This window comes from Passer montanus, unplaced genomic scaffold, assembly GCF_014805655.1.
Source record: "Passer montanus isolate IOZ18808 unplaced genomic scaffold, ASM1480565v1 scaffold86, whole genome shotgun sequence".
NCBI lineage: Eukaryota > Metazoa > Chordata > Aves > Passeriformes > Passeridae > Passer > Passer montanus.
Genome location: NW_024373923.1, coordinates 1,984,629 through 2,002,183, shown reverse-complemented (window position 1 = coordinate 2,002,183; position 17,555 = coordinate 1,984,629). Strand labels below are relative to the sequence as shown.

At 50.6% G+C, this 17,555-nt stretch overlaps 1 protein-coding gene across 3 annotated transcripts in view; it reads right to left on the bottom strand.

Annotated features, from left to right (window-relative positions):
• CTIF (cap binding complex dependent translation initiation factor) overlaps nucleotides 1–17,555 on the bottom strand; it is a 147,480-nt gene that overhangs the window by 4,766 nt on the left and 125,159 nt on the right. For all 3 annotated transcript variants that reach the window (XM_039733335.1, XM_039733334.1, XM_039733336.1), the window contains 2 exons: nucleotides 16,530–16,685; nucleotides 1,591–1,644 (listed from right to left, as the gene is read on the bottom strand). In XM_039733335.1, coding sequence (XP_039589269.1) covers nucleotides 1,591–1,644; nucleotides 16,530–16,685 — 210 coding nt within the window. The remainder of the gene's footprint in view (nucleotides 1–1,590; nucleotides 1,645–16,529; nucleotides 16,686–17,555) is intronic.

Genomic DNA, 17,555 nt, shown 5'->3' with positions numbered 1-17,555 from the left:
GAGGAGTGAATGGTTCAACTCCCACTGACTTCAAAGGCAGCAGCGACGGATTGCTTTTGAAAAAAAAGAAAAAAAAATCCCACCTAAAAATCATGCTATTGTCAAAACAAAGTGCAGGCTGTGATGTGGTATTCCTGCCTTCTACCTGGCCCTTCATTTACTCGCTGATTCAGAGCTCCCAGTGACTCCCAGTCATTAGCTGGAATAAGCAGAACGCGCCTGTGTGCATAACAAATCCTGCCCTGCCGAGATCTGCATTTATACCTGTCGTGCTGCTTTGCTGAAGGCAGCCAAGGGCTTTTGCTAAAACAATTACTCCTTGGAGAGCCTTCATTGAGTAGCACAAGCCCTAGGTGGTTCCACAGAGAAGGTCCAAGTTTGGGGTGGACAGCAATGAGTCCGTGGGAGGCTCCCCAAAGCAGAGCTCCCCAAAGTCCTCACCTTAAAAATCAAATCCGCCTCCTCATCTGCTTTGCAATTTTAACTATTCAGGCAGCAACTTCAACTGCTCTCTGCAAGAAGAGAATCTGTCCCCATGGGCCCATCACTTCCCAAAAAAAAGTAACCAATAGAACTCTGCTAGAATTCACAGAACTGTAGAATCAGTTAGGTTGGAAGAGACCCCCAAGGTGATGGAGTCCGACTCGTGACTTGTGATCACCACCTTGTCAGCCAGACCAGAACTCTGAGTGCCATGTCCAGTTGTTTCCTTCTCTGCAAAACTGCTGCTGAGCACAGCAAGTCATGGAGCAGCTTTTACTCCAATACAGCTTTTTCTGTGATTAAAAACTTAATGGAGGGTGAGATCTGAAGGAACCAGGATGATATAATATTGTGATGGGACTCCAGGTACCAAACTTCCTGCATCCATTTACATGCATCAGGAGCCCAGTGACAGAGTCTCAAGGGCTCTTATCTCACCGTGGTCTTCTACCTAAACTGTTCTTGTGAGACCCCACCTGGGATCCTGAATGCAGCTCTGGGGTCCTCTGAACAGGAAGGGCATTGACCTGCTGGAGTGAGGCCAAAGGAGGCCATGGAGCTGCTCCAAGGTTTGGAGCCCCTCTGCTCTGGAGCCAGCCTGGCACAGCTGGGGCTGCTCCCCTGCACAAGAGAAGGCTGCAGGGACACCTGAGAGCCCCTGCCAGGGCCTGCAGGGGCTCCAGGAGAGCTGCCCAGGCACTGGGGACAAGGCCTGCAGGGACAGCACACAGGCCATGGCTGCACTGCCACAGGGCAGGCACAGATGTTGGGATGTTGGGCAGGAATTGGTGGCTGGGAGGGTGGGCAGGCCCTGGCCCAGGGTGCCCAGAGCAGCTGTGGCTGCCCCTGGATCCCTGGCAGTGCCCAAGGCCAGGCTGGACAGGGCTTGGAGCAACCTAGTGGAAAAGTGTTCATGATCATTGCAGACAGATGTTGGACTAAATGACCTCCATAGGTTCCTTCCAATCCATTTGATCATTCCAAAATGCAGAGAGGCCACACAGCTGTTGGGTCTGGAAGCATCCAACAACTGCTTGACACATGCATGGGCAAGGATGGAAGGGGTAAAGCAATAAGATCAGGGCAGGTGTAGAGGTGCTTCCCTACCTCCATGGAGCAGCAAAGCACAGCATCTTCCTTCACATCCTGAGACTGCAACAACTGCAAAAGAGAGAAGAGACAAACAGTGAGAAATGCGTGACCTTCTTCCTCCTCCTCTTCCTCCCTTACAACTTTCCTTCTATGTCTTTGTCCAGCTTGGCTTTTGACACTTCCAGGAGGAAAGGACACAAAATCAGAAGGAGGAGAGAAAACAGATCCACACAAAAATTTAAAGTAAGCAGTGACAAAACATGGGGTAAAATTTACATGAACAACTTTCATAATAGATTTTGTTTAGGTTACATTGCTTTTTTTATCCCACGGCAGGCAGTGAGAAAACACTCACAGGGAATAAATACAGCCATCAGTCAACAACACTGGAGTAGCACAGACCTAGGAGTGGCTGTTTGGAAAGGAAGGGCTCTGCCATCCACCCCTGAACCTCTCCATCCCCGTGGGGACACTTCTGACAGCCACAAAACTGCCTGAGCTACATCCAATTCCCTGTAATTAATGTGGCTCCTTCTAGGCTGGTTACACAGTGCTGCAAGGGCAAGGGGTTCCAATGAAACCATGGAGTCCCATGTGCACCAACTCCAACCCTGCTCTGCTCTCCACAAACTCTGTGCTACAAACAGGAGCTTGCAAGGAGGAGCAGCTTTCAGGAAAGACCCAAAATGTTGTTGGGCATGGCACAGGATGGTGCAGGAAGATGCTCATCTCTCTTGGTTCAGACTGAGGGTGTGCAACGTGGGTCAACAGCTCCACCTGACAATGGCAAAGTGTAGGAGCTCAGCATGTCTCACCCCACAAACAATGAAGCCATGAGCAAGGACCCTCAAAATGGGACCAAAAATATGGATTTTAATTAGTTCTCGTCTTTATGACAATTACAGGTACTGGCAATGCTCAAAGCTATAGCAACTTCTATCCCACCACTTTGGAATGAACAAGCCCTGATGGCCCTGAGATAATCCCTGTGTGCAGTAACCACTGAACAAAAGAAGAGAAGATGGGAAAACTGGCTTCACTATCATCTGACATTCATTAGAGAGAAGCAGACTTTTTAAAAGCAGTTGAACTGATTAAAACTGCCCATATAAAAATCCCTCAGTGTAACTAAATGTTACTCCAAAGTCATATCCATTAGTAAAAACCAGAATTGTGACTCTAGGCCTTACCATCTCTCTGCCCCATTCTTATTTTTCCTTGTTTCCTTTCCTCTACAATAAATGTCTGTTTACCAGACAGGGGAAAGAAGAGGTAACACAAGGAACTACCACTGCTCTCAGACCTTTGTCTTCTGTTTTTGGCAAAAAGCAGATTGTTTGCTTTGAAGATGGTGTTCACAGCATCTCACTGAGCACTCTGTCCCTCTTGCTAGCCAAAGCTTCAGCCAGGGTTTTTCAAATCATCCAACAGGTTTTTTTTCTATCCCGCCCCCCCTGCCCCCCCAGTTTATCTTTCAGCTAAGTTGTTTGGAAAATGTTAGTTAAGCCCCAGCCGTGTGCTCTAAGTTCTCACGAACAGCTCAGATTCTTCACAAGAAAACATGAGATTATTTTAAACCCAACACCAACAATGAAAAAAAAATATCAGTTAGGGAAAAATATAAACAGGCAGTAGTCCAGATATTCCCTCCTGGGGTATTTAGCTCATGAGCATGGCATGAAGCAGGGCTGCAAACAAAGTACCAGACAACACCTTTTAACAACACCTTTCTTATTTTTGGTATTCTTTAGTAAAGAATGTAACGCAAAAATGAAAGCATGAAAGTAGAGTAAGGATTGACTCCAGCCCTTTCTCTGCCACGGTCTCCTCAGTGATCCTGCTCCCTGCCCAGGATATGTGGTCATAGAAAGGCTGCAACTTCACTAGCCCCAGCTTCCCACACACAGGGTTGGGACATGCTTCCCTACCTCAAAAGGTGTTTGTGAGGATGAACATGTCCCTGTTAAGTGCTCAGACACTTGGCTAATGAGGAACAGTCTCACCTACCTATGACGAAACAGAGGAACACATCCCACCCCCAGCCCTGGGCAGGCACCCTCCAACTTCACGCTGCCCTTGTGGACACCTGATCACATCTGATGTGACCTGGCTGAACAAGGAGAATGTGAGTGCTCCAGTGTGTCCATCAGGATGCCATGTGCTCCACCTTGTCCATGGAGACTCCATGTGCTCCACCTTGTCCATCCAGGTCCCGTGCACTGCACCTCATCCACCCAGGATCCACCAGCTCCATTGCTCCAGAGGCACCATGTGCTCCACCAGCCCTCCAAGGCACCATGTGCCACACTTGTCCACCCAAGTCTACATGCTCCACTGCTCCAGCAGGCTACCAAGAGATACCAGTTTGAGGCACTGCAGGTGAGCCCCTGCCTGAGACATGGAGGCTGGGGAGGCCACAGCCTGCCCACCAAGCCCAGGCAGGAGGGGGAAGCCCAGCAGTGAGATCTGCTGGTGCTCTGGACAAACAGAGTCCAAATCCACGGCCACAGATGGCTGCCAGCCACTTGCATCAGTGCAACAGACTGAGGCCTGGAGGATCAGAACGATGCCACTGTTTCTCTGTGTGCTGCTGACCATGTTTGTAGCATGCTGGGGTGTAGGCACTATCTGCTTCTGACCCCTGCATGACAGAGCAGGAGGAGATCAGGGAGCCTGGCGTGGGCACTGAACCTTGCTGACAGCAAGGACTGGGGTCCCACCATGGATGTCCTCATCCATCAATGACAACTTGCATGTATTTCTCAAAGGGTATTTCATCCCCACTGATGGTGCACCAGGCACTCAAAGCTCTGGGGTGGTTCCTTCAGCCAGAGCACAGTGTTTCCCAAAGCTCTGTGACCCTGAGTCAGACCTGACCAGGTCTGGGGACTATCTGCTTCTGACCCCTGCATGACAGAGCAGGAGGAGATCAGGGAGCCTGGCGTGGGCACTGAACCTTGCTGACAGCAAGGACTGGGGTCCCACCATGGATGTCCTCATCCATCAATGACAACTTGCATGTATTTCTCAAAGGGTATTTCATCCCCACTGATGGTGCACCAGGCACTCAAAGCTCTGGGGTGGTTCCTTCAGCCAGAGCACAGTGTTTCCCAAAGCTCTGTGACCCTGAGTCAGACCTGACCAGGTCTGGGGGTCTGGGGAAAAAAAAAAAAAAAAAAAAAAAAAAAGAAAAAGAGAAAATATTTTGAGAGTTCCACAGAAATAATCATAGTCCTAAAGTCTCGGCACCTGTGTGACCACCCAGCCAACTGCATTCACTGTTTGCAATGTAATTCATATTTACTTAAAATATTTTAAGGTAAACACTCTATACCCATTCAATTAGCACTCCCACATTGGAATTATTATTTATTTAACTATTTATAGCTGCTCCTCCCTGCTGTGTGCCTCTGCCCAAATCCCACTGTGGGCACCATCCCTCTCCACCAGGTTCCCACAGGGTTCAAACCAGCTGGTGGACGTGGATGAGGGATCTGAAAGAGGAGCATGAGGCAGACAAGAGGGCAGGTGAGCTGGGACTCACGCGCTCCTCAGTTTAACCTGTAATCATCCCCTGGAGGCTGGGGCTGTCTGCGAGAAAAACTTCCCTTTGCTCTCCAGCCGGTTTCCCCTGTATCGGGCGAAGCTGGGCAATGAAAGCAGCAGTTCCTGCTGGAGAGCAGACAAAGAGTCTGCCTGATTTCCTAAGAGAGGAGGCTGCATGCCAGAATCTGCCCGGCCAGTCATATAATACCCAGCCTCAGTTGCGAAAGGCTTCTCACTTTTGTTTCTGGTGCTGGACTCGCTGCCTTGCAGACTGGTGTGAGATATCAGGCGCCTCCTCATTCAAATTCCTATGTCAGAGACACGAGCACTGGGCAAGGTCCTCTGCAGAGCCAGTGTGCCCAGGTGGGCTCCGGGTGCTAGATACTCACATAAAGAACCCAAACTAAGTTTTAGGGTCTGCTCCTGGAAGTGCTGTGGTGAGTTGCAGTGCCTCACAAGGTGGCTCTTGAGCGCAACTGGTATCCATGGCGTGCTACTGGGACTCATCTGCCCCAGCCTCCATGGCCCCAGAGCCTTCTCTTCACATCTCTGCAGAGATAAGCATCATAAGCCACATGAGGTGGACAAGCAGACATGGCTGAAGGACCAAAGGAGCCCTAAAACTGCAGCTATGTCTCCTCACAGACAGCGCCAGCTTGGTCCTCCTGAACAGCAATAGATGCATATGTAGGGGGTGCAGGCCACCAGGAGCAAACCAAAAAGAGAACACAAGGGACTCACCCCAAATATTTGGGTTTATTATCTGCTTTCTGAGATCACCTGGTCTGCTGAGAAGCTGAAGTGCTTACCTGGTATTCTCAGGGGTGCCCACACCACGAGGAGAACAGGAGAACCCGTCCCACCACCCCTTATCACTAAACCACGCAGGTTTAATTGTGTTCTTCAGCAGCTCTCCCCTGGAGATGGGGTGGGAGCAGCCCAACACACACATTACCCTTTCGAGATGCAATGATACTTCTCCTGCAAGGCACAGTGCTAATTACTGCGTACGATATCGCTTGCAAAATGACACACAAGCAATGCTGGCCACTAACCACCCCTCAGCATGCAGCGTTTGTGACGCTTTGGTGATGACTCCAGCATGAAAGCACAAGAAACCTGGAAAATATCCACCCAGAGCCAGGGAGAGGCTGGGATGAGACCCAGGGAAAGCCAGGCTGACCGCAGCCCACGCGCCGCTCGCCCCGGCTTCCCGACGGCACCTCGCGTCCAGTGGCAACACGCACGGACACCCAGGCAGCCTCGGGGCTGAGGCTGCCCACAGGTATGCTTTTCATCGGCACCTGGGTCATGAGGAGGTGCCTCCCAGTATTCCCCCCTCCCAGGGACTGTGGAGCATGACCTCAGGGGAACCAGCGTGCTGCGAACGCACGGCCCAGGTGCGGCAATCGGCTCGCTGGCGTGGGGCAAGGCCACGGGGGAAAAGGGAGACACATTTCCCTGAGGAGGTGGAAGATCAGTTATTTGTGCCACTTGGAGCTTAAGCAGAGTGGACATACTGTACTGGAAGTGTGGGAGACATGGTGCTTGCCTGTCCTGCTTTTAACAGGAAAGTGCCTTGGGAAGGACCATGATGGACTTGGTCCTCTGACAGATGGATCTGCTCCAGCTCTGTGGTTGGGATCATCATGGACACCTCCTTATGAAGGGAGCTTATAAAAAAGATATGGACTAAGGTTTTAGTAGGGACTGTAGGAACAGGATAAGGGGTGACAGTTTTCAGCTAAGAAAGGGGAGATTCAGACTACATAGATGGAAGAACCTTGTTTACAGTGAGGGTGGTGAGACCTGGCACAGGTTTCCCAGAGAAGCTGTGGCTGCCCCTGGATCCCTGGAAGTGTCCCAGGGCAGTCTGGACTTGGAGCTTAGAGCCCACTATCCCAGGGCTTGGAGCAACCTGGGATAGTGAAAGGGTGTCCCTGCCCATGGCAGGGGGTGGAATGGGATGAGCTTTAAAGGTTCTTTCCATGCCAAAGCATTCTGTGGTTCAGGGATCATCCCCTATATCTGACAGTGCAGTTTAGGTGCTAACACAGCTCTGCAGGCTGTCTTAGTGCTCTAATGGACCACAGCTGGGGAACTCCTGCTCCCAAAACCTCCTGGAATCCCCACAGTCTGCTAGGTGGGTCCTCCTGGGAGCACAGGCCAGTTCTGCTTCACGGGCTCTCTGCAGACAGACATCAATAGCAATTCTCTGCCTTTCCAGCAGCCCCTTATTGACCTACTGTCACAAGTCTTTAAGGAAGACGCCTGAGATAAGATCCATGGGACTGCATGGCCCTGCATGGGGAGAGTCACACACTTCTCTGAGACACAGGCAATGGCACAGCTCCACTTCTCCTCTTGTCACAGGGCACAGGGTGGTGAAAACAGCCAGGACTTGGGAAAATGCAAAGTACAAACAAGGTTGTGGGGATGAGTGATTGCAAAATACTCCACCACAGGGCCAGTTTCAGGATTTCTACAATTTGCTACCATCAGATGCATCAGTTTCTTGACCCAGGACAACAGAAGGTCAGCTGAGCTCATCCTGTGCCCACCAACAAGCTGTGCCAGCACCATCCCCTCTAAAGGGGCACTGAGTGCCCCTCTGGAAGTGAGGGAAGTGAGACTGGCTTTCTCTGAGGAAGAAACAAGAGAGCCCATGGAAGCAGACTTCTAGAAGCTTTTCTGAAATCTTTTCTGCTTACCCTTTTGATGCTGAGGTTGCCCAAACACAAAGTTTTGGGGAAAACCTTTCCCTTTTGGGGAAAACCTTTCCCAGGAGCTGCCTGTGTTGATCTCTGCACAAGGCACAGGATCTGCCATGCTCCAAAAAAGCTTACCCTTTTGATGCTGAGGTTGCCCAAACACAAAGTTTTGAGGAAAACCTTTCCCTTTTGGGGAAAACCTTTCCCAGGTTGATCTCTGCACAAGGCACAGGCTCTGCCATGCTCCAAAAAGTGATTTGTTGGAATTTAAAAACACAGCTGAGCTGTAAGAGACAGTCTGTGTCCAGCTGCTCCCACTAGCAATGGTGCTTCTCTCCTCATTCCCTTCTGCTCACAGGGGATGTGGGAAGTCTTCAAGGCTACAGAAGATGCACAAGGTGCCACCAGATTGTGTGTCTCATGGAGGGAACACTCCTCCCAGTTGCCTGACTGGGATGTTGTGGTCTCAGCCTGGGTGAGAATGTCTGACAGCAGCTCCTGCTGCTCCATTAGGAAGAGTTCACCAGCACAGGCCATTGTTGATCCCACAAGCAGCTGCCCAGACCAAGTGGCACAGGGGGCAAGGAGCTCTGTGCTGAACTGCTTGTCCTAACACGGCAGCACCAGAGCCATGTCCATAGCAGACACCTTCTCTAAAATACTTTGGACAACCTAAATGAGTTTTTGAGTTTTGGTGGCACCAACTGCTTTTACATTGATGTGCTCCCCTCAGCTCAGGAGGAGATTTGTGTTCTCCTATTACACAACCAGGACTCCCTGGGAGGATGGTAAGAAGAGATTAGTTTGTTTATTGCATTGAGTAAACCAAAATGTTGGTTATCCTCCTTGTCAGGCTCCTGAGGAACTCAGAGATACTTAACAGCAAATTGAATTAAGGCCAGAGGAACAAAATCCTGTACCCAGTCGTGGGAAACTCCTCCTACTCCTTTCCACTGTAGGCAAGGGAAACCATGAAACACGACACTCTCTCTCCCCGGATCTGGAACAGGCAGAAGAAATTCCTGAGAAGATGGAAACCATTAAGAGGCAATTACTGGAGACAATGATGAAGAAAATTTGGTCACTCATCAACCCAGACGCTGCAATCCAACAGTAGCCTGGTGGTTACACATCCCCTGGCTGGAGGTGGACCTCCAGGACCCAAAGGTGAGCAGGACAGACGGACCAGAGCCACCCGGTCTGGGTGCACGGGGAGTTCAAGCCACCCAGACGACTGGCTTCATCCTGCCCGTCCGAAGACATAATAACCCTGGGAGAGGAGGATGTGATCTCATCCCAAGGGTCCCGGGGAAACACAAAACGTGGAAAGAAACAGCGGCGAGACCATGGTGCTTGATTGCAGCGGGCTCCACCCTGGCTGGCCGGAGGCTCTGCGCTTTCCTGGCTCTGCAGAGGCAGCGAGCGCACAGCGGCAGACGCAAATAGTTGTGTTTACATCCCATTGAAAGGGTTTTTGGGAACTAACAATGCCTGGTACAGGAGGGCGAGGGAGAAAAACAAAGCCACGCGAGGAGGAGGGACCATCCTGTGAGATGGTATCTGACTTCACTTCTTTATCTGCACAAATTGCTTCCTCTGACTTCTCCGGGTCCCAGAGAAACGAGGGTGGCATTTTCCCTCCTCTATTTAAGATACAACAGCATGGTTTTAGTGCTGGGACTAAATGAGTCCAGAGGCTTTCCAAGAATATGTTCCTGCACATGCAATACTCAACAGGGCAGATGGGCAGCCCTCCCTGCCTTGGCCTGTCCTCATAGGTTCCCAAGTAACACCTGATCTCCTCCACCTTAACTATGCCCTTTGATCAAAATGACCAGGATTAAAGGAAATCTGCTGTTTCCCAAACAAGCTGCATTCATAGGAGCGTTTTTACCAGCACATCTATGGGGGTCTGAGGGCGTGGGACCTTTTTGCATGGTTAATTATTTTTTAATGTATGGCAGGCACAGAGGTTACAGGGACATCCACCCCTGCCCTGCGTGGTCCTACAGACAGACATCCACCCTTCCTCTTTGCAGACCCTGCTCCTGCACTCTGCCTCCTGTCATGGCTCTGGAAGTCCATATCCCCTTTATATCAACATGCCCCACTTGCTCCAAATCCCAGACCTTTCTCCCAGACCTCCCATGTCTTCAACCTACATCTTCTGGATCCCAAGACAATTCCCAAACTCGTTCTCCCCATTTCTCTTCCTCCTGGTGTCCCTGATCCCCAGTCCCCCTTTTTCACTCCTTCTCTGAAATCCCTTCCCTCCCATGCCCACATTCCTCATTCCTCCTCCATCCTTTCCCCATACAAAACACTTCCCAGTTTGTCACAATCGCACTGGACTGAAGACCAAATCTTTGATTTTTTGCAGAACCACACAGGGGAAACCAAAAGGGGACTTCTGTGAGAATGAAAGTCCCCTTCTTCAGAAAATACGTATTTTCTCTGTTCATATCTGGCCTCCTGGAGCTTCCTGAGTGAAAGTGTGGTGTGGGGTCAAGATCTAAGCCCCTAGGTGCCTTTGCTCATTTGATAAAGCAAAAATTCTGTTTCACTCTCTGACTCGGAGAGTAGCATTAAAAATCCTAGCATCTCATTATACTGTCAAAGACCCTTTTTTCAACTCAAAAAGGCTGATGCTTTTTAAAAAGTGAGAGTGATTAACAAAACACAACCCACGTTAAAAGATACAATTTTCTTTTCCAAAGAGCACCACCCTCCTCGCTCATCCGACTGCAGCCGGGAAGGTTTTCCTTTTTCTTCCTCTGAAGGAGACATTGAAAAGGCAGTGCCCTCTTGAAGTTCAGACGTTAATTACTGTGTTAGAATATTTTGCTAAATTACGCAGCATGGCCCCAGGAGATAACAGGCACTAAGAGAAGGGAGGGGAGTGGATACCCGTCTACACGCTGCACCGCAGACTCAGACGTAGGGGGAAGGCAATTAGACAGGGAGTATTTATCCTCCCTGCACCACCACCCCGAGGCTTTCAGTCAGCAGCGTGTACCAAGGCAGGGAAGCGATGGGAGCGTGCCAAGATTTTAAACGATGCTGAAATGGGACTGTCTCTGCCAACCAGACTGGAGGTAGGAGACAACTCCTGCAGAGAAGCAACTGTCCTGCCTGCTGCCAGCCTGCTGGGTCTGATCCCTGCTGATTCACAGCTCCTGGGAGCTGCCCTTGCTCCCCAGGGTTGGCATTAAGACCCTAAAATCATCTGTCTTGGGTTAGGCCAAAGACTGCATCCCTCTAAAGGGGATACCCTGGGGTACACAGCCTCGGGAGCAATAAGCCCCTCAAGCTGGAGGGATCTCTGTGAATTGGTCCTGCACAAAGTTTTGCAGTTTAATTAGCCTTTCTGTGATGAGCTGCTTCCTGGGGTTTGCTCTGAACCTGCCCCAGCAGCTCTGTCCAAGGCTCAGAGTGGGATGGTGCCAAGGCAGCTCCCTGTCACCCCTGATATCCAGTCCTTTTGTATCCAAGCCAGGACAACCAGATGGGCAAAAAAATGGGTTGGATGGTTGGGCTCAGAGGGTTGTAGCCATTGGGTTCCAACCCAACTCTGCCCAAAGGCCAGGAATGGTAACAACTACCAAGCTGTTATCCCAGGACCTGCCCTATTTAGCATCCTTATCCGTCACCTGGAAGAGGTAAAGAGTGCAACTTCATGAAGTTAGAAAGCACGTCTGGGATGTACTGAAATGTATTCAAGGAGCTGCAAATGAGAGGGACCTCAGCCAGGTAAAGCAAAATGTCAAGAGGAAACTTAAAAGTACAACAAAAGATCAGTCCTGTGCAGGAGAAGAGCACAGTGACATGGGTAAGGGATGGGACAGGGTTACTGTGGGGAGTGAGAGGGGGCAGAGCCCTCCCTGTGCTGCCTGCCCGTGTGGGACACCAGCTGGAGAAGTGCCCGAGAGACCACAGAGGCATTATTGCCACATGGCATCACCTTGAGCCTGAGTCCCTCCAGCCAGTTTTTCCACCTCCCTGCTCTGCTGCCACAGGCAACTGCTCAGGTTACCTGGCTGCTAAATGGCATTGTAAGAACAAACAAATGCATCCAAAGCAGCACTTGGCACCGACCTGCTCCTGGCAGGGGGCTGGCAGGGAGGTGGCAGCTCCCAGCCCCAGGGGCACCTCCTGGGTTGGTGTCCCAACATTCACTGAGGATGAGACAGACAGCAGAGGAGGCAAACCTCCCAAGAACACCCATCAACAGCCTCACTGGCTGAGATCCCTCCTTCGCTGCAGACCTCAGATGTCACCTAAAACTGGGCTGTGCCTCTCAGGATCTAATCCTAATGTTCCCCCCTCCCCAGCAGCACCAGGGGATGAAACTGGGAGGGCACCAAGCTGGGGTGGCCCACGGCCACCCCACCGACTCACACACAGAGAAGGCAGCACAGAACTGGATGAGGGACAGCCAGCTCCAACCGTGCTTAGGGAAGAGCAAGGGAAGGCAAAAGTGGTGACAATCAGTGAACAATAGATGGCAAATAATATTATTTATTATGTCCACATCTTCAGTAGCCACGGGGCACTTTTGCACTGTGCACAGGCTCTGATGGTTTAACTGACATTTGCTTCTTCCTTGCCTTAACCACCCATTTTCTCCTTTTTGCTGACTCTGCCAAAGGCCATAGAAAATAAGAAATATGGCCAGGCTGCAAGAACCAAAGTCCCTTGGTTCTTCTCTTGGCTTTAGCTGGTTTTGGGGGACATACAACATGAAGCATTGTTGGAGCATGTCTCAGCATGGTCCTTGGTGTTTGGACATGGGGCAGAGGCTTTGGAGCAGGAAAGATGTCAGCAGGTTCACTTCTCACCATCCTGGAAGGAGGTGTTCAGGGACAAATTTAGAGTGCTTTTGTGAAATAAACTGAGGCCATAGCCAAGGGGGCTTATAGGGCTGGAAGGAGAGAGTGGGACATCACTCTTGCTTAAGACCATCATGTACAGGAGACAGAACAACTTCCTAATAGTGCTGAAAGTGCTTTCACCAGATAAATGGCTCATGGAAGAATGTGGTCCTGCAAGATGCCACCACTGTTCCCAAGTGAGAACAGCCAGGTCTGGAAGCAGGCGAGGGTCAAACCCACAATGCCCTGGCTGCAGCATAACCACCCCTGGGGAAAGCCTTTATCCCAGGAACAATGCCCTCTTCCAGCTCGCCCTCGATTCCCTGAAGCTCTGAGGGAAGAATAGGAGGAAAGCGCTTTTATTTCTATTTAACATCTCTGCTTTGTTATTCTTTTCCCAGGCTTCCCAGATCTGAGTGCTGCAATAGTCCTCTCATTCTCATCTGCAAAGGGCTCTCCCTCCTTTCCCCAGTTGTCTCCTGGTCTGGTCTTTGGGCCAACCTTGGGTATCCATTGCCTTTCTCCAACCTAAAATATGCACTGTTCCACTGCAAGTATTTCAGTCCAAACTACCACCCAAATGCACTGTGCTCCATTAAACCATTTTAACAAGAGCCAGGCTCACCTTTTACTTCTCTTGGCAAACCCTCTCTTTGTCTAAAATCCCAACATTGACCTCACCAGATCTCGCTGTGAGGACACACTCTCAGCCTGCACAAACCTCACCCCAAACCCCTCAAAACAGTTATGGAAATTAAACTTTTTCATTTGGCAGGGATTCTGCTCCTGGGAGATGCCATTACAGTCGTGTTGGCAGTCCCTTTCTTCTCCCCCCATTTCAAACTCAAGTGATGGAGGAGGATCCAGCAGAGCCCCCTGGGATAGAAATTTGGCTGGACTGTGCTTGAGCCAAGGGGCACAGCTACTCCTTTGGTTCCCAAAAGGCAGCTCTGACCCAAATTTCCTTTGCCATGGTTAAACACCCACTGCCTTGTGTGACACAGGCCTGCCTGCTTCCCTGAGGACAGCAATGGGCGCCGGGTCAATCAGCCAGCAAACCCCAGCACTTATCACTCCAGCCTCACCTGAAATGAACTTGATTTTTTTTTTTTTTCCCCAGCCCACAGGACCAACCCATCCACACTGATCGATCAATAGCACTAGCATTGTCACTCAATGCCCCAGCCATGTCCCCAGCTCCTCCCCACCCTGCACTGATGTCCTCATGGCCACCCTCACCCCCTCCCACCCAGCTAATCATGGTGTGAATAAGCTTTTATTTGGGGGAAAGGAGCTGGAGAGAGGAAGTATTGCAGGGGGAAGGGAAGAGACATTCCTGCCTCAGTCATCAGGCAATTTTCCCCTTCCTCTTGCTCACTGCCTCGCTGACCTTTGGCTGAGTCTGCCAGAGCTATAAAGGAAAAGGGAAAAAGGAGAAAAAAAAAAGAGAAACTAAAAAGCAAGTGAGCTGAAAGGACAGGCAGAGGGAGAGATGTTATCTTGCGTCTGCTAATGATTTATGGTCTAAGGATGGGTGGATGCAGGCAGAAGGAGCTGTGCAGGACTGTGGGCAACACAGAGAGAGCTTGCTGGGGAATACTCAGTATGAAAGGAATTACGGGTGAGGGGCTGAGACTCTACTTGGGGATGTATGTTCTGATCAGCAGAAGGGGAAAAAAACATGGTGAGTGCTACTACACCTTGTGAATCTGTCCTGAGGCATGTGGGAGTCCCAAACTTTAAAGGCCATGGTGACAACCCCTTCTGTGCTGGGACACCAGCTCATGTGGCTCATGAGGAACACCAAGGGATGAGCACTCGGCACAGTTAGGGATTTCCACACTAACACAGAGCACCCAGCAGGGTCAGCCTGCTCAGATGTCCCCGTCCTCTCTAGGGTGCAGCTGGAAAAGCACACCCTCACCTCCTCAGCTGTGTCTGCAGCCCACCTTTGGCCCTGGCAACCATCTGCCAACCAGAGCCTGGCACTGCTGATAAATCTGTGACCCTTTCCCCTGGGCTGGCCCTGTGCAGCAGGATTAGCTGGCAATGACAAAAAAAGGCAGCAGAATGAAAACTCATTCCAGAGCCATGGAAGAGGGGTGAACCAAGGTCAAAGCACTGCAGAGAGAGCAGTCACAGAGCAAGCATTTTGGGCCAGGGGAGCCAGAAGAGTCAGGCTCACCCATGTCAGCTAAGCTAAGAGTCCTCTTAGAATCACAGTAGCTTGGGTTGGAAGGGACCTAAAGATCATCTCGCTATTAAAGATCATCTAGTAAAGTCATCTGTGACAAACAACACCACAGGGACCGACCTGTCCTGCTAAGGAACAGAGATGTATTTTTAAGAGCAAATTTACGCATGACATCTTGATATAATTAGTGAATCTTTTTATGGAGCTGCCCTGTAGCAAAAAATATCCTTGATATATGAAATTCACGTCCTTCCGCAGACCTCTAGCTCACCACCGTGTCCCCACAGAGCAGAAGGGTGACAGGAGGGACAGCGACAGCACGGCGAGGGCAGACAGGAGTGGGCAGGGAAAAACTCTGGCAGAATCAGGGCTGTGCTGTGTCACGATTACGATGGGAAGCGGATGGGCACGGGGGCTTTGCTAGACGTCAAGATCTTCCCCAGAAGGTGACACATACCTCCGTGGGCAGAGATTTTGGGGAAGTTCTGCTATTCTTAGCATCCCTCTCCCATCTCCTCCTCTGGATATGTCTGCCTTATCATGAGGCCTGCACTCCTCACTGCTCCAGTCACCATCTGTGAGCTCTGCCCACAGTGCTACCACCCAGACAAAATGTTTATGGCGCGGTGGCATTCAGAGGAAACTTCCCATGCATGTAAAAAAAGTCATCACCAGCACTTTCTTTATCCTTCCCTTGCCTGAGGTCTAAACTTATTTTACAGTGAGTTATTTATGGCCTGACAGAAGCACCACTGACAATTTGAGATTCACAGCTCCAACCCTGGGCAACAAGGCGGGTTTTTTCTGAGTAAGTCTTCTTTTCTAAGTAATTCTTCAGATACCAGCAGGAGACAAAGCCATCTTTAAAACAGGATGGAGGAAAGCCCTCTCCTTCTCCATGGAACATTAACACTTGAGTTGTCTTTTCTATATGTACTCACTGAGGTTTCTGCCAGCACTCTGAGCCATGGGGAGCTGAACAATGAGCTCATCAGGAAATTAGGTTCTGAAAAATCCCCAACCCTGGTGACAGGGCTGAGTTTCTGCTGCACTGGGTTGGGTCTAAGGACATTAGAGACTTCATTTCTCTCCCTCCTTCCTCCCCTTGGTCTGTCTCATCTATTCAGGCGGCTTCACCTGCTTTAAGAAGCTGTTTAAGCAGCTTAGGTGGGGATTTTCACAACACTGGGATTTGCAAACTAGAGTGCTTGGTTTGCCATTCCAACTTTGGTCCTTTCTAGACACTGGACAAAGGGAGTGCGTGCTTTAATTATTGTGCTTTAATGAGAAGAAAGACAATATGCAGGAAGAGCCAAGCATGCCTGCAAATTTAAGTACTTTTGAAGTGTGAAGTGCTGGCAGAGCAAACCTCTAGGAATTATAAAGCAAAGATGGAATCCCAGAATGGTTTGAGTTGGAAGGGCCTTAGAGAACCTCTGTCTAGTTCTGACACTCTGCCATGGGCAGGGACACCTTCCACTACCCCAGGCTGCTCCAAACCCCATCCAGCCTGGCCTTGGGCATTTCTAGGGATGGAGCAGCCACAGCCTTTCCACGGACCACGGACATCCCCACACAGCAGCCAACAGCTTGTCCCACTGGTGGGGAAGGCCAAGATGGGAAGGCATTTACCTCCCTGAGGCAGGTGTAGATGGGGCAGACGAGGACTCGGAAGGGCTCCCCGGTGCTGCTCCTCATGGTGCCGAAGACCTCGCAGAGGAAGGTGATGAACCCCAGCCAGCGCTCCACGTCCCGCTGCTGCAGCTCCTCCCGCATGGAGAAATCCTTCTGCAAGAGGCACAGAGACAAGAGGCTCAGCATCAGCAACACCACGCCACCAGCCACAACGGCTGCCTGCAGAGGGAATTAGGAGGAAACTGAAACTCGGGGTGGGGGGAGGACAGACAGACAGACTGACTCTGTAGTAACAGTGGGGAGATTACTCAACGCGCGCGGAGCGGCTGCAATTTCAACAGAGCAAAGCCACCAGAAAGCAGGTACTGCAGAAATATCACCAACTCCTGCAATAACTGCCACGGCTTGCACCAGAGATGGTGTCTGCCCTCTGCGCCCTACTGTCCCCCCAACAGACACAGGGTCACTTTTCCAGATGCACCACTGTGTTGGGTTTGGTTGGCTTGATTTATGGGGGAGGAGGGAATAAACCAGCACCACCAGGACTGAAAAAAAACCCCAGCAACAGAGAGGTTAAACAAAATGCAGAGGAAATGATGGTGGCCATCCTGGGCTTGGTGGTCCAGGTTGACCTGCCCAGCCCATTCATTCCAGCATCTTCAGCAGACCCAGTGTCTGGCCAGGAGCATCCTAATGGTCTGGCTGCTCTCTGGCGTCTCACAAAATGATGGCAGAGACTGGCTCCCTGCCCGACCAGAAGATCAGGGCAGCCTGGGCTTGGCATTAAAAGGTCACCCTGCGCCTGAGCTGATGGTTGCTATGACTAAGGATTATCCCAGTGACGTGATTTATGGGTCAGCATCAGAAGGAAGCAGACAGGGAGATAGCTGCCTCTCCATCAGACCTCCAGGAGGGAGAAAGAAGGGGTTTGTCCAAAGGCTGGGTATGAAAATGGATGTATGTGATGGAAACACGTGGCAAACAGCACAAGGCAACACAGAAAACCATATAAAAACCCTTCTA